Source organism: Lutjanus erythropterus, chromosome 8, assembly GCF_056507025.1.
Source record: "Lutjanus erythropterus isolate fLutEry1 chromosome 8, fLutEry1.hap2, whole genome shotgun sequence".
Taxonomy (NCBI): domain Eukaryota; kingdom Metazoa; phylum Chordata; class Actinopteri; order Lutjaniformes; family Lutjanidae; genus Lutjanus; species Lutjanus erythropterus.
In genome coordinates this window covers 21,545,272-21,557,459 of record NC_139324.1, presented here as the reverse complement: position 1 = coordinate 21,557,459, position 12,188 = coordinate 21,545,272, and the positions used below count along the sequence as shown (strand labels likewise).

At 39.2% G+C, this 12,188-nt stretch overlaps 1 protein-coding gene across 1 annotated transcript in view; it reads right to left on the bottom strand.

Moving 5' to 3' along the window:
- neb (nebulin) overlaps positions 1-12,188 on the bottom strand; it is a 73,895-nt gene that overhangs the window by 35,879 nt on the left and 25,828 nt on the right. The window contains exons 53-83 of the mRNA XM_084724886.1: positions 11,964-12,071; positions 11,560-11,871; positions 11,276-11,479; positions 11,049-11,153; positions 10,830-10,937; positions 9,792-10,103; positions 9,493-9,696; positions 9,248-9,352; positions 8,134-8,241; positions 7,714-8,025; positions 7,408-7,611; positions 7,200-7,304; positions 6,984-7,091; positions 6,582-6,893; positions 6,282-6,485; positions 5,428-5,532; positions 5,130-5,237; positions 4,721-5,032; positions 4,189-4,392; positions 3,943-4,047; positions 3,289-3,396; positions 2,884-3,195; positions 2,587-2,691; positions 2,280-2,378; positions 2,044-2,145; positions 1,792-1,899; positions 1,376-1,687; positions 670-774; positions 452-556; positions 262-366; positions 62-169 (exon numbers count right to left, since the gene is read on the bottom strand). Of these exons, the coding sequence (XP_084581012.1) occupies positions 62-169; positions 262-366; positions 452-556; positions 670-774; positions 1,376-1,687; positions 1,792-1,899; positions 2,044-2,145; positions 2,280-2,378; positions 2,587-2,691; positions 2,884-3,195; positions 3,289-3,396; positions 3,943-4,047; positions 4,189-4,392; positions 4,721-5,032; positions 5,130-5,237; positions 5,428-5,532; positions 6,282-6,485; positions 6,582-6,893; positions 6,984-7,091; positions 7,200-7,304; positions 7,408-7,611; positions 7,714-8,025; positions 8,134-8,241; positions 9,248-9,352; positions 9,493-9,696; positions 9,792-10,103; positions 10,830-10,937; positions 11,049-11,153; positions 11,276-11,479; positions 11,560-11,871; positions 11,964-12,071 (5,214 nt within the window). The remainder of the gene's footprint in view (positions 1-61; positions 170-261; positions 367-451; positions 557-669; positions 775-1,375; positions 1,688-1,791; positions 1,900-2,043; positions 2,146-2,279; positions 2,379-2,586; positions 2,692-2,883; positions 3,196-3,288; positions 3,397-3,942; positions 4,048-4,188; positions 4,393-4,720; positions 5,033-5,129; positions 5,238-5,427; positions 5,533-6,281; positions 6,486-6,581; positions 6,894-6,983; positions 7,092-7,199; positions 7,305-7,407; positions 7,612-7,713; positions 8,026-8,133; positions 8,242-9,247; positions 9,353-9,492; positions 9,697-9,791; positions 10,104-10,829; positions 10,938-11,048; positions 11,154-11,275; positions 11,480-11,559; positions 11,872-11,963; positions 12,072-12,188) is intronic.

Sequence of the window (12,188 nt, the reverse complement as noted above, 5' to 3'; positions counted from 1 at the left end):
TGAATCCATGTGCTTTTGCCTTATCATGAGTGACTACTAAAAAGAAGCACAAGACACTCACATCGCTGGCGATATCCCTGCCCTTCTTGCCACTGAGAAGTGGGATGTATTCATGGTTCAGCTGGTAGCCGGTAGCCTTAGATTCATCCCAGTGTCGCTTGTAGAGTTTCTGAAATCACACACAGTAGGCACAACGTTTAACACACAATATGTAATATATATGTTGAAGAATTAAAGATAAGATTAAATATTGTACATTACCTCACTGATAATCTTAGACACCTCCCTGCTGTGGGCCAGCTGAGGAGTATCCTCTGATCCGATGTAATGACCCTTCTCTGCATTGAAGGTCTCTTTGTACTTCAGCTATAGTGAGAAGAAAACAACTGAATTTAGCCTTGATTCTTGTCTCTTGAAATTGAGCAGTTTAAATGTTAGATTCTTTACATACATCACTGAGGTTGGCAGCATTTATCTTCGCCAAGACAATCTCAGGGCGGTCCACAACTAGGGTGAATTTTCCAAAGCATTCTTGGGCATTCTTCTTGTAGAGCCTCTGTGAGTGAAAGTAAAGCAACAAGGTGAGACACAATGAAGTGACACAAAATTGGAACAAATGTGCTAAAAGAAGAATAATCAAATCAAATGAATGCAATACGGTAAACTTACCTCATTGAGAATCTGCTGGGCCTTCTTGACCTTGACATGGTCAACAGAGTCAGCGGCCACCCAGCCGCAACCACGGAGCCATTCCAGATCAGCCTTGTATACATTCTGAAAACAGAAACCAAGATATATTTTGTGACGTTAAAGGGTTTAATTTTAATAGTCATATGTAGTTTGACACAGTTGACTGAAAATGTGTTGGATAAGAAGAACACCGGCAAGTAAGTGCACCAGTTGAAATAACAGGACAAAATGATAAAAAAAGAAAATTATTTTAAATAAAAATGAAATTAGAAATATAAAATACAATGCTATACTAATACTAATAAAATACTAACACTATATAAATATATTAAATTTGGTTTTTGTGCAAAAGTAGGAGTGACAAGTGTACACAGGGTATTGCAAATAATGTATCTTTTTTTGCTTATAGGTAGAAAATAACACTATACAAAATAGGTTTAGATGAGGATCATGTGTAAGAGTAAAAGTAAAGTGACAAGTGTGTGCTGTGTATTGCACACTGAGTATGTATCAATCCGGGTACAATAGCAGCAGTCATGTTTGGTAGTGAATTTTTCAGAGAGCATGTAAACATATATGCAATGTGGAGCATTTAGTTTAAGAGAGTTGAGAAGATATAGTGATTCTGTCAATTTATTGTATGAATATGATAAATAAGTCCAAGGTTGGTTTGATTAGTACTCACATCGCTCTGAAGATCGTAGGCTTTGCGGGCCTGGATGACATCGTTCTGGTCTGGCAGACAAGTCCACTGGTGCAGACGAGTTCTGTAGTTGTCATCATTGACTTGGATCTGGCATTTCTTGGCCAGTTCAAACTGCAGCATGTCGACTGGCAGGTTGAACTTGGTCTTGGACTTGTTGAAGTCCTTCTTGTACAGGGCATCACTGGCAATCTTGGCTGAGTTCAGAGCCAGCATGAGCAGAGGGTCGTCCTGGACGCTGCGGGCTCCAATGTGGTGACCGACCTGCTTACGGTATCCCTCAAGGTACTTATGCTACAGGAGACACAAATCATTATCTCCACATTGTCCTGCCTTCTGTTAAATTAATAACATCTTTAATAAATGTTCGGATTATGTAAGGAACTGCCACTACTTACATGACTCTGCACTTTAGTGGTTTGGATGCACTGCTTGATTGGCACAGCATCTCCAGGCATGAAGTAGCCTGTGGCTTTGACCGTATCCCAAGCTTTGGTGTACAGTTTCTGCAAGAGATGGAAATAGTTATTATAGGTTTATAATTATGTATTGCTATCAAGCTGATAATAATGCAGAATAATAGTGGTACAGGACAAACTATGGTTAAATTTAAATATCTAGCGAATACCTCCCACGAGGAGTCATCTTACCGGGTGAACATTCTTGGCCACCTCTCTGGCTGTGGCAAGAACTGGAGTGTCAACCAGTGTGTACTTGGTCTTGTCCTGGTGCCAGGCTTCACGATAACTGGCCTGAGTACAAAAAGAAATCAGAGTTCAGTTACAAAAGAACCTAAAATCTGCCACTATTCTGTCAAGTGGATTAAATAAAGAGAGAACACAAAAAAAAAAAAAAATCCAAACAGCATCTGGAGTGTCATCGTCACCTCGTTGAGGACATCAGCAGCATTCTTGGCACAGACCAAGTCAACTCTGTCAGTTGGAACAGTGAATTTCTGTTCATCCAACTTGACACGATAGCCTCTCTGTGAAATAGCAAGAAAGATATGTGGAATAAGAACCATAATTCAGCTAATTTTCCAAACTCACATGCATTTTTATGACTTAAATAAATTACGTAATTATTTAATAATTATATTATATTATATATAACTATTATAAGATATTTTGAAATATTTCACAAATGTATATATGTCCATGATTTTACAATTTCCTATAATGAATTGTACTTACTTCAGCCAAGACCTTCTGTGCATTCTTCACCTTTATAACATCCACAGACTCATGTGGCATCCATCCACATCCACGCAACCACTCTAAATCAGCTTTGTACACAGCCTGAGGAAACAAAACAGGCAGATTTTGTTAGCGTGCTTCCATGACATTCAAAATGTATATAGACAATAATCACAATGACTCTTTTTGGATAAAATAATAGTATATATCATCTAAAGAACTAAGAAATATAGGATCATTATTATATTAGTATGTGTGCATGATTACTGTCAATGAACACTACCATAAACCTACATCACTCTGCAGATCATAGGCCTTTCTGGCCTGGACCACATCGTTGGAGTCTGGCAAACAAGTCCACTGATGCAAATACGTTCTATAGTTGAAGTCATTGACTTGGATCTGGCATTTCTTGGCCAGCTCAAGCGTCAGCATGTCGACTGGCAGGTTGAATTTTGTCTTGGACTTGTTGAAGTCCTTCTTGTACAGGACATCACTGGCAATCTTGGCTGAGTTCATAGCCAGCATGATCAGTGGGTCGTCCTGGACGCAGCGAGCACCAATATGGTGGCCAACCTGCTTACGGTATCCATCATGGTACTTGTACTATAAGAGAAGAGATAAATTGTTAATGAAACGTCAGAGAGTATTGCACTTATGAGGCTGCTGTATTTAAACCTTATCCATATTTTTTCTTACATCACTGACGATATCTCTGGAAGCTTTAGCCTTCAGCACAGAAATAGCGTCCTCCTTAATGTGGTAGCCTTTGGCCTTCTGGTCGTCCCATGCCTTTGTGTACAGTTTCTGCACAGAGCATGAAGAATGATATAAAAGACAGTAAGACATAGTGTTGGCACATCAAAATCTAGAGCAACAATGATTAATTAAGTAATTGATTATTAATCAGTTATTTTATTAACCTATTCTGATAGTTGATTAATTGGAGTATTGTTTTTTTCTTTTTTTAAGAAAAGAAATCCTAAATGTGAATATTTCCTTTTTACTCCTCTACAACAGTAAAAATATAAATCTTTTGCTTGTAGCCAAAACAAGACATTTGAAGACATCATCTTAGGTTTTGAGCATTTACACATTTAGACATCAAAATGTTTTGATCAACGATTTTCACTATTTTCAAACAATTTATAGACAAAACAATGAATCGATTAATTGTGGAAATAATCAACAGAATAGTCGACAAGGAAAATAACCATTATTTGCAGCCCTACATATACTGATAAAGTAATACATTTCAACAAATATTTATTTACATTTAAGATATTTATGTAATGTTTTACACATTTTAACATAGGCAGAACTGGTACAGTGCTTGTACTAATACAAACTTACATTGCTGATGTTGATAGCATTGGCCTTGGACAGTTCAAAGGTGGGGGTGTTAGGTGGCAGGTGAATAGTGAGCTTCTCTTTGTCCCAGACTTCCCTATATTTCCTCTGTCAGAGAGAAAAAAACAAAAACATTAACTTCTTTATTCTGACATCCTCACTAATGCAGATATTTGTATAAGATATTTAGTGTTAACTTCAAAATCAATATAGAAGGCCTTAAGCATGCTGAGAAATGCTATTACTCACATCACTGAGGTTGTCAGCATTTTGCTTAGACAAGACGATGGCCGGGAGGTCAACAACACTGGTGAACTTCACAGTGCTGGGAGGTTGGCGGTAGAGCCTTTCATTGAGAACATTCTGGGCATGTCTAACTTTGAGGACGTCCACAGAGTCGTGAGGTGACCAGCCGCATCCTCTCAGCCACTCCAGATCAGCTTTGTATACAGCCTAAGAGACAAATTTACTTTTATTATTAGATATTATTGTACATGTCATCTGACCGCTTGATGTCTCATGAAGGGATGAAGGGAATTCTATTAGCTCTAGGTTTAAAATGTTGGGAGTGATCAAACTATTTATGAAACAAACATATAGACTACAACAAATCCCAGGAATGTGTTTGTATGGTCATCAAAACATAATTAAAACATAATAAAAACATAATTTAATGATATTTCCATTATAGTTTTTATGATGTTTTTGGTGTGACAAGAAAGGTTGGATGAGAACTAACAATAAACTCCAAACATGGCACATAAACTTTACATGAACTTACGTCACTCTGTAAGTCGTAGACCTTTCTTGCTTGAACCACATCATTGGAGTCTGGCAGGCAGGTCCACTGGTGTAAATGAGTTCTGTAGTTGAAGTCATTCACTTGGATCTGGCATTTCTTGGCCAGCTCAATTGTCAGCATGTCTACTGGCAGGTGGTACTTGGTCTTGGTCTTGTTAAAGTCTTTCTTATAGATATTGTCACTGGAGATCTTGGCTACATGAGCGGCCAACAAAATCAGTGGGTCGTCATTAACGCTGAGGGCACCAATGTGATGGCCGCACTGCTTGCGGAAACCAGCCTTGTATTTGTACTGGAAATATGAGATAGAAATATTTTCATCAGTTTCAATACAAATCATTGCAAATGAAGGGAATATAAATATGTTTAAAAGAGTTGTGCAGACTTACATCACTGGCGATGTCTCGGGAGGCCTTGGCTGCTAGAACAGAAATAGCATCTTTGGGAAGGAAGTAGCCTTTGTTTATGGCCTCCACAAAGCCTTCACGGTAATATTTCTGGAGAAACAAGAACAATGCTGTTAGGGTGTCTGATATATATCATGGTAAAATATAGAGTATCTATTGAAGAATTTCTCTCACACTGTATGTGACTGAAAGTTCAACTACAACTACATAACAATGTCATTTATTCTTTGAACATTAGCACACTTAACAGATTAACAGATTACGAGAAGCATTGCATTACCAGACTGGTGTTGAGTTTATTCTGCTGGGCTAGGATGATCTCTGGGGTGTCAGGCATGACATGAATGTTGGTCTTATCCTTCTCCCAGGCAGCAATATATGCTTTCTGTAAAGAGCAGATTGACACAATTAAGAGAGTCATAGAACATAAATATATATAAACATAAACAGAATTGTTAAAACATTTTGCCAATGTTTTGCTATAACACTGGGGGAAAAAAAACACACACACACACGTATATACCTATATAGTGGAAACCACCTATAGTGATCTTGGGGTCATAATCAAAAAGCATAGACATTCCCACACAAATGCTGTTAAAATAATTTGCTTTTGTAATCAATTAGTTCACTTACAATGTTCATTTTGGGCCTTTTCATACATGATAATAAATGGAAAACAAATTCAAAACAATAGTAATTCTATTTTTTTATTTCTATGATACTGTTCGTTTGATGCATGCACATGAAAATTATGACGGGAAAAAGGCTCTCTTAACGGAAAATGCAGTATCCTCTAAGTTTGTGATGAACAGGATCAAGCCAACACAATGCCACAGCGAAACTGCAGTAAACTACGTTTTATATACAGTACTATAAGGCATTGCAGTGCATTTGAATGAGGCCTATTCACAGTATAGTGAATTTGTACAGTAAAAGCGTTGGAAACTCCTTGTATTCATGTCATTTACATACAAATATCAATTAGATAGATCTGCTTATAGTGGTCACTTTGAGTCCAAGGCAACTCATGGACATGAAGTACAGTGTAATGAAGACAGATGTCGTAAGTGGTTTCCACTGATTACATAGGCCTATAGTAAAATAACATTAAGTAAGATGTGCTATCTCTACCTTGTCCATGGTCTGGGCATTAGCCTGAGCAAGGGCATATGGTATGTCAGTTGTCTGGGCTGTGAATTTGAAGTTGCTAGGATGTTGACGGTACTTCCTCTCACTCAGGATCTCTGCTGCTTTCTTGGCTTTCTCCACATCAAGTGAACCAATTGGCACCCAACCAGTTCCCTTGATCCATTCCATGTCAGCCTTGTATACAGCCTACAAGTCACAGGGGGGAAGGAAAAAGGGAGTCACGTGGAGTTTTGATAAAATATCCTTGCAGTGTTCAAGAAACAACAAATTTTCTTTACTCACATCACTCTGCAGGTCGTAAGCCTTTCTGGCCTGGACCACATCATTGGAGTCTGGCAGGCAAGTCCAGTTGTGCAGATGAGTTCTGTAGTTGAAATCGTTGACCTGAATCTGGCATTTCTTGGCCAGTTCAAGATTCAGCATGTCCACTGGAAGGTGGAACTTGGTCTTGGACTTGTTGAAGTCCTTCTTGTACAGGGCATCACTGGCAATCTTGGCTGAGTTCAGAGCCAGCATGATCAGGGGGTCGTCGTTGACGCTGAGGGCTCCAATGTGGTGACCGACCTGCTTACGGTATCCTGTCTTGTACTTGTACTGTGTAAGAGAAAGAGTGGTGTGAGAATATTGTACAAACAAGCACAAGCTAATATCAGAGAGAAAAGCACTCATTTATATGTTACGTACGTCACTGATGATTTCTCTTCCACGTTTTGCAGCAACAACAGAGACAGCATCAGGCTTAAGGTCATAGCCCTTCCTAAACATCTCCTCAACACCTTCCCTGTATAGTTTCTGAAAAAAAAAATATACATATAAAATGAATTTCATGATGCCTAAAACACTAACATTCTCTGACATGGATGGACAATACCAGTTTAAGTCAGAACAGATGAAACATACCCTGCTGACGTTGTAAGCGTTGGCCTTAGAAAGCAAAACTTCAGGTGTGTCTGGGTTTACATGAATCTTAACCTTGTCAGCCTCCCAAGCAGCAATGTAATCTCTCTGTGGTCAGAGACAGAAAGGGGAAAAAACACAAATTGTAATCTCCTAGAAAAGGTTGAATGAATGTGCAGAAATTGTAAAGGAGGGATATGCTATTCTTTACCTTGTTCATGATATCAGCATTTGTTTTGGCCAAGACCATGGGTATGGACATCATGTCAGTGGTATATTTCAGTGTGTCTGGTTTCTGCTTGTAGAGACGGTCGCTGAGGATGTTTGAAGCATTCTTGGCCTTCAACACATCAAGTGAACCGATGGGGACCCATCCTACACCTATGACCTCATCCATGTCAGCCTTGTATACAGCCTGTGGGGAAAAAAACGTACGTATATAGCATCAAAATGTATAAGCACAGTCAACATGGCATGATATGGTGAGATATGTTGAATGTGTCACAGAAGAGCTCACATCGCTCTGAAGATCGTAGGCTTTCCTGGCCTGGACAACATCATTGGAGTCTGGCAGACAGGTCCACTGGTGCAGGCGAGTGATGTAGTTGGCATGGTTGACCTGAATCTGGCATTTTTTGGCCAGCTCAAGACTGAGCATGTCCACTGGAAGGTGGAACCTGGTCTTGGACTTGTTGAAGTCCTTCTTGTACAGGGCATCACTGGCAATCTTGGCTGAGTTCAGAGCCAGCATGATCAGGGGGTCGTCGTTGACGCTGAGGGCTCCAATGTGATGACCAACCTGCTTACGGTATCCTGTCTTGTACTTGTACTGATGATATCAGCAGAAAATGTTTTATGTTACAGCTAGAACATTTCTCACATGATGTTTAATACCAGTGTGACAATCATACAAACAGGTATAGCATGAGTCACTCACATCGCTGATGATATCTCTGGAGGCCTTAGCAGCTTTGACGGAGATTGCATCCCCAGGCAGGAAATAGCCTTTCTTGATGGTGGCCTCATATCCTTGTCTGTAAAGTTTCTGAAAAGCAAGACATATAAATATTTCTGTTAACTGGTGTAACAAATATAGGTATCCTATCACCCCTGTTACTTTGCACAGAGTAAATTCTCCATTCTCTCCTTAATGCATTAAGTGCCATTCTGATATGGGGGCATATTTCCTTTGCTTCTGGGAGTTAAAACTATTTTTCAGATTCTGGACATTTCTTTCCTAGGTAATTGGTCGGATATTTAAAACAAAAACTAAAAAAAGACCCTGGTGTTTTCCTCTTAGGCCTTTACTCCAGGGAATTTCATCACATTCCAACTTCTTGAGAAACATCTTGCACAATTCCATCAAAGACTTCCTGCCAAGTGTTACCCTCCTGCACAGACAGATGAAGGTTGCAGGTTGTCTTAAAGGGAAAAGATGAGATGATTATGAATGTTTGGTCATATTTTCTTTATAATTTACCTACAGATCGGAAAAAGTTATGTAAGCACCTTTCTGAGTTAAAGACGTCAAACATGGCTACTGGTGGCTGGTTACCCTAAACTCACACACATATGGAAATGGAAATAATACTTTAATTTCATACAATTAATTAACATACTTGTTTGATGTCTATTCAGCTTTATTTCTGTGCCTTATATTTGTGTTATTATTGTTATCTAATCTTTTTCAGTTATTTCAGTTATTTCTGTGTTGTGCCGTTTCTTGTTTAAACTCAAATTTTGTTTAAATGTCTAATTGTGCCACTTCATTCTGGGAAGCTTCAGGCTGATGAGGTTTTCAAATGGATTTTGCTCAAGGGATCACATAACAGGAATCCACTGCAAGCTTCTAATCTGGCTGCTAATTCAATACAGAGTAACCTGAATGAGGCTTAAGGTGGTTGATAAGTCAACACTACTGAGCAGGTTTCCATGTTCTATGAAAACAAACATTAAACATTAAGAGAGTGTCACAAGAAACAGTCTTGTTGCCATAGAGATAGCCAAGGCTACATACCAGATAAGGCACGTGCAGCAAGAATTTTACCAACCTTGCTCATGTTGATAGCATTCTGCTGAGAGAGGATAATCTCAGGAGTATCAGGTTGGATGTGTATGATGGTCTTGTCCTTTTCCCATGCCTCAGTGTAAAGACGCTGGAACAGACAACAAATAATCCCAGTGTTAACTGATGGTATTGATTAAAGAGAAGTTGTGAATTAAGATATTCATTAAGTACGTTATTCCCTTTCACACCAAAATAAATTTGTATTTTACAAAAAAGGACGAATTCTACCTTGTTCATTGTCAAAGCGTTACTCTTTGCCAGTACGATGTTCATGGCATCTGTGGGGCTGGTGAAGGGAACAGTGCTGGGGTGCTGGCGATACTTCCTATCAGTCAAGATTTCTGCAGCCTTCTTGGCTTTCTCCACATCAAGTGAGCCAATGGGGACCCAGCCCAGACCCTGGAGCCACTTCAGGTCAGCTTTGTAGACAGCCTACGAAGGGCAGGAACATAAAAGTCAATTTCTGTCATACTTGGGTGCATGAACACAAAATAAAAGACCAAGAGAAACAAAGTAGCAAAACTCACATCACTCTGCAGGTCATATGCATGTCTGGCCTGGACAACATCATTGGAGTCTGGCAGGCAAGTCCAGTTGTGGAGACGGGTGATGTAGTTGGCATGGTTGACCTGAATCTGGTTCTTCTTGGCAAGTTCAAAGGCCATCATGTCCACTGGAAGGTGGAACTTGGTCTTGGACTTGTTGAAGTCCTTCTTGTACAGGGCATCACTGGCAATCTTGGCTGAGTTCAGAGCCAGCATGAGCAGAGGGTCGTCCTGGACGCTGAGGGCACCGATGTGGTGACCGACCTGCTTACGGTATCCTGTCTTGTACTTGTACTGGAACAAAAAGTTAATGATATTATTGTTTGTTGACGGTTACACACACATTTTGTTCAGTGGCTAAAACAAAATAAGATAAGACAAATACTTTATTGATGATGTATTGATGAGGGGAAATTTGGGTGTTACAGGAACACATGGACAGAATGCATACAGTAGAAGAAGATTAGATCAGATTAAATATGCAAAATTGCAGGCCACAGCAGTGCCCAAAGCTAGAATTGTACTTGAACTAATACTGCAATACCTTCTCAAGCAAAGTGACTATTAGGAGCAAAGTCAGCAAAACATAGTATATGCAAGAGTACTTTGTATGTATATGTATTGTGCATCAGAATATAATATTATTCCGTAATTATATTGGGAGTTGTTTGCATTAATGCTGAGATACAATGTGGTGCATAATGCAAGAAACAGTGTATATGTTATATACACACACATATTATTAAAAGATGATATTGTCTAATATAGTGCAGTATAATATAGTATGAGATAGAAGTTACACAAGGAGAAATGTAGTGATTTGGAGATAACATTAATTTAGCTCAGAATACTATACATCATAAAATATAGCAAATAGAAATAATACTACACTCTTTTGGCAAGCTATAATTAGCTACTAATAGTAAAATGCATATTGCATGTATAATATAAAAAAATATAGAATTAAATGTATTTGTCACTTTTCACGTTTAAATTAAATTATTAAAATGAAAGACTTACATCACTGGCAATGTCTCTGGAAGCCCTGGCTGCGATGATGGAAATGGCATCATTGCGCAAATCGTAACCCTTCTTCTTGGCATCTTCATGTGCCTGTTTGTACTTTTTCTGTAAACAAACAAAATCATCCCAGAGATGTTAAGAACATGAATTTACAATTGAAATTAATCCATGAATAAGAGTTTCAGGACCACCATAACTACTTAATATTTCACTTACCAAGCTGTAGTTGACATTGTTTGCTTTGGCAAGAACAACATCCATAGCATCTGGCATGACATGGATCTTTGTTTTTTCTTTCTCCCAGGCTTCAATATAGGCACTCTGCAGTCATAGAAAACAACAATATGATAGCTTATTCATATTCTGAGTATGCATTGGTATGGGGAGAATTTTCTTATCATATCAATATAAGTAGTTCAACAGATTCATTGATGATTTCATACCTTGTTCATAATATGAGCGTTGGCCTTGGCCAGCACCAGGGGCATGTCTTCTGTGGTGCTTTTGAATTTGTAGTTGCTTGGGTGCTGACGGTACTTTTGCTCACTCAGGATCTCACCAGCTTTCTTCACCTTCTCAACATCCAATGAACCTATCGGCACCCATCCAACACCCTGCAACATCCTCTGATCCTCCTTGTATACAGCCTGGGCAAAACAAAAAGAGGTCATTATTCTGAAAGTTGTTCCAAAACTTTCAAAATATACATTCAAGGATCTATACTCACATCACTCTGCAGGTCATATGCATGTCTGGCCTGGACAACATCATTGGAGTCTGGCAGGCAAGTCCACTGGTGCAGGCGGGTGATGTAATTGGCATGATTGACCTGAATCTGGCATTTTTTGGCCAGCTCAAGACTGAGCATGTCCACTGGAAGGTGGAACCTGGTCTTGGACTTGTTGAAGTCCTTCTTGTACAGGGCATCACTGGCAATCTTGGCTGAGTTCAGAGCCAGCATGAGCAGAGGGTCGTCCTGGATGCTGCGGGCACCGATGTGGTGACCGACCTGCTTACGGTATCCTGTCTTGTACTTGTACTAGAAGAAAAATGAAAAGGTTTTCTGGTTACATGTACAGTAATAAATGTATGGGAACTGTTCATTTTCATTGGTAAAATTCAGTAGCTTACATCACTGGCAATGTCCCTGGAAGCCCTGGCTGCGATGATGGAAATGGCATCATTGCGCAAATCGTAACCCTTCTTCTTGGCATCCTCATTTGCTTGTTTGTACTTTTTCTGTAACCAAACACAAGCGCCCAACAGACATTAGTACAAGTATTTTACATTATAAGTAGGACTGAGTAATAAATAGATATATATGTGTTAATAAACGTATCTTCATTTATATAGCAG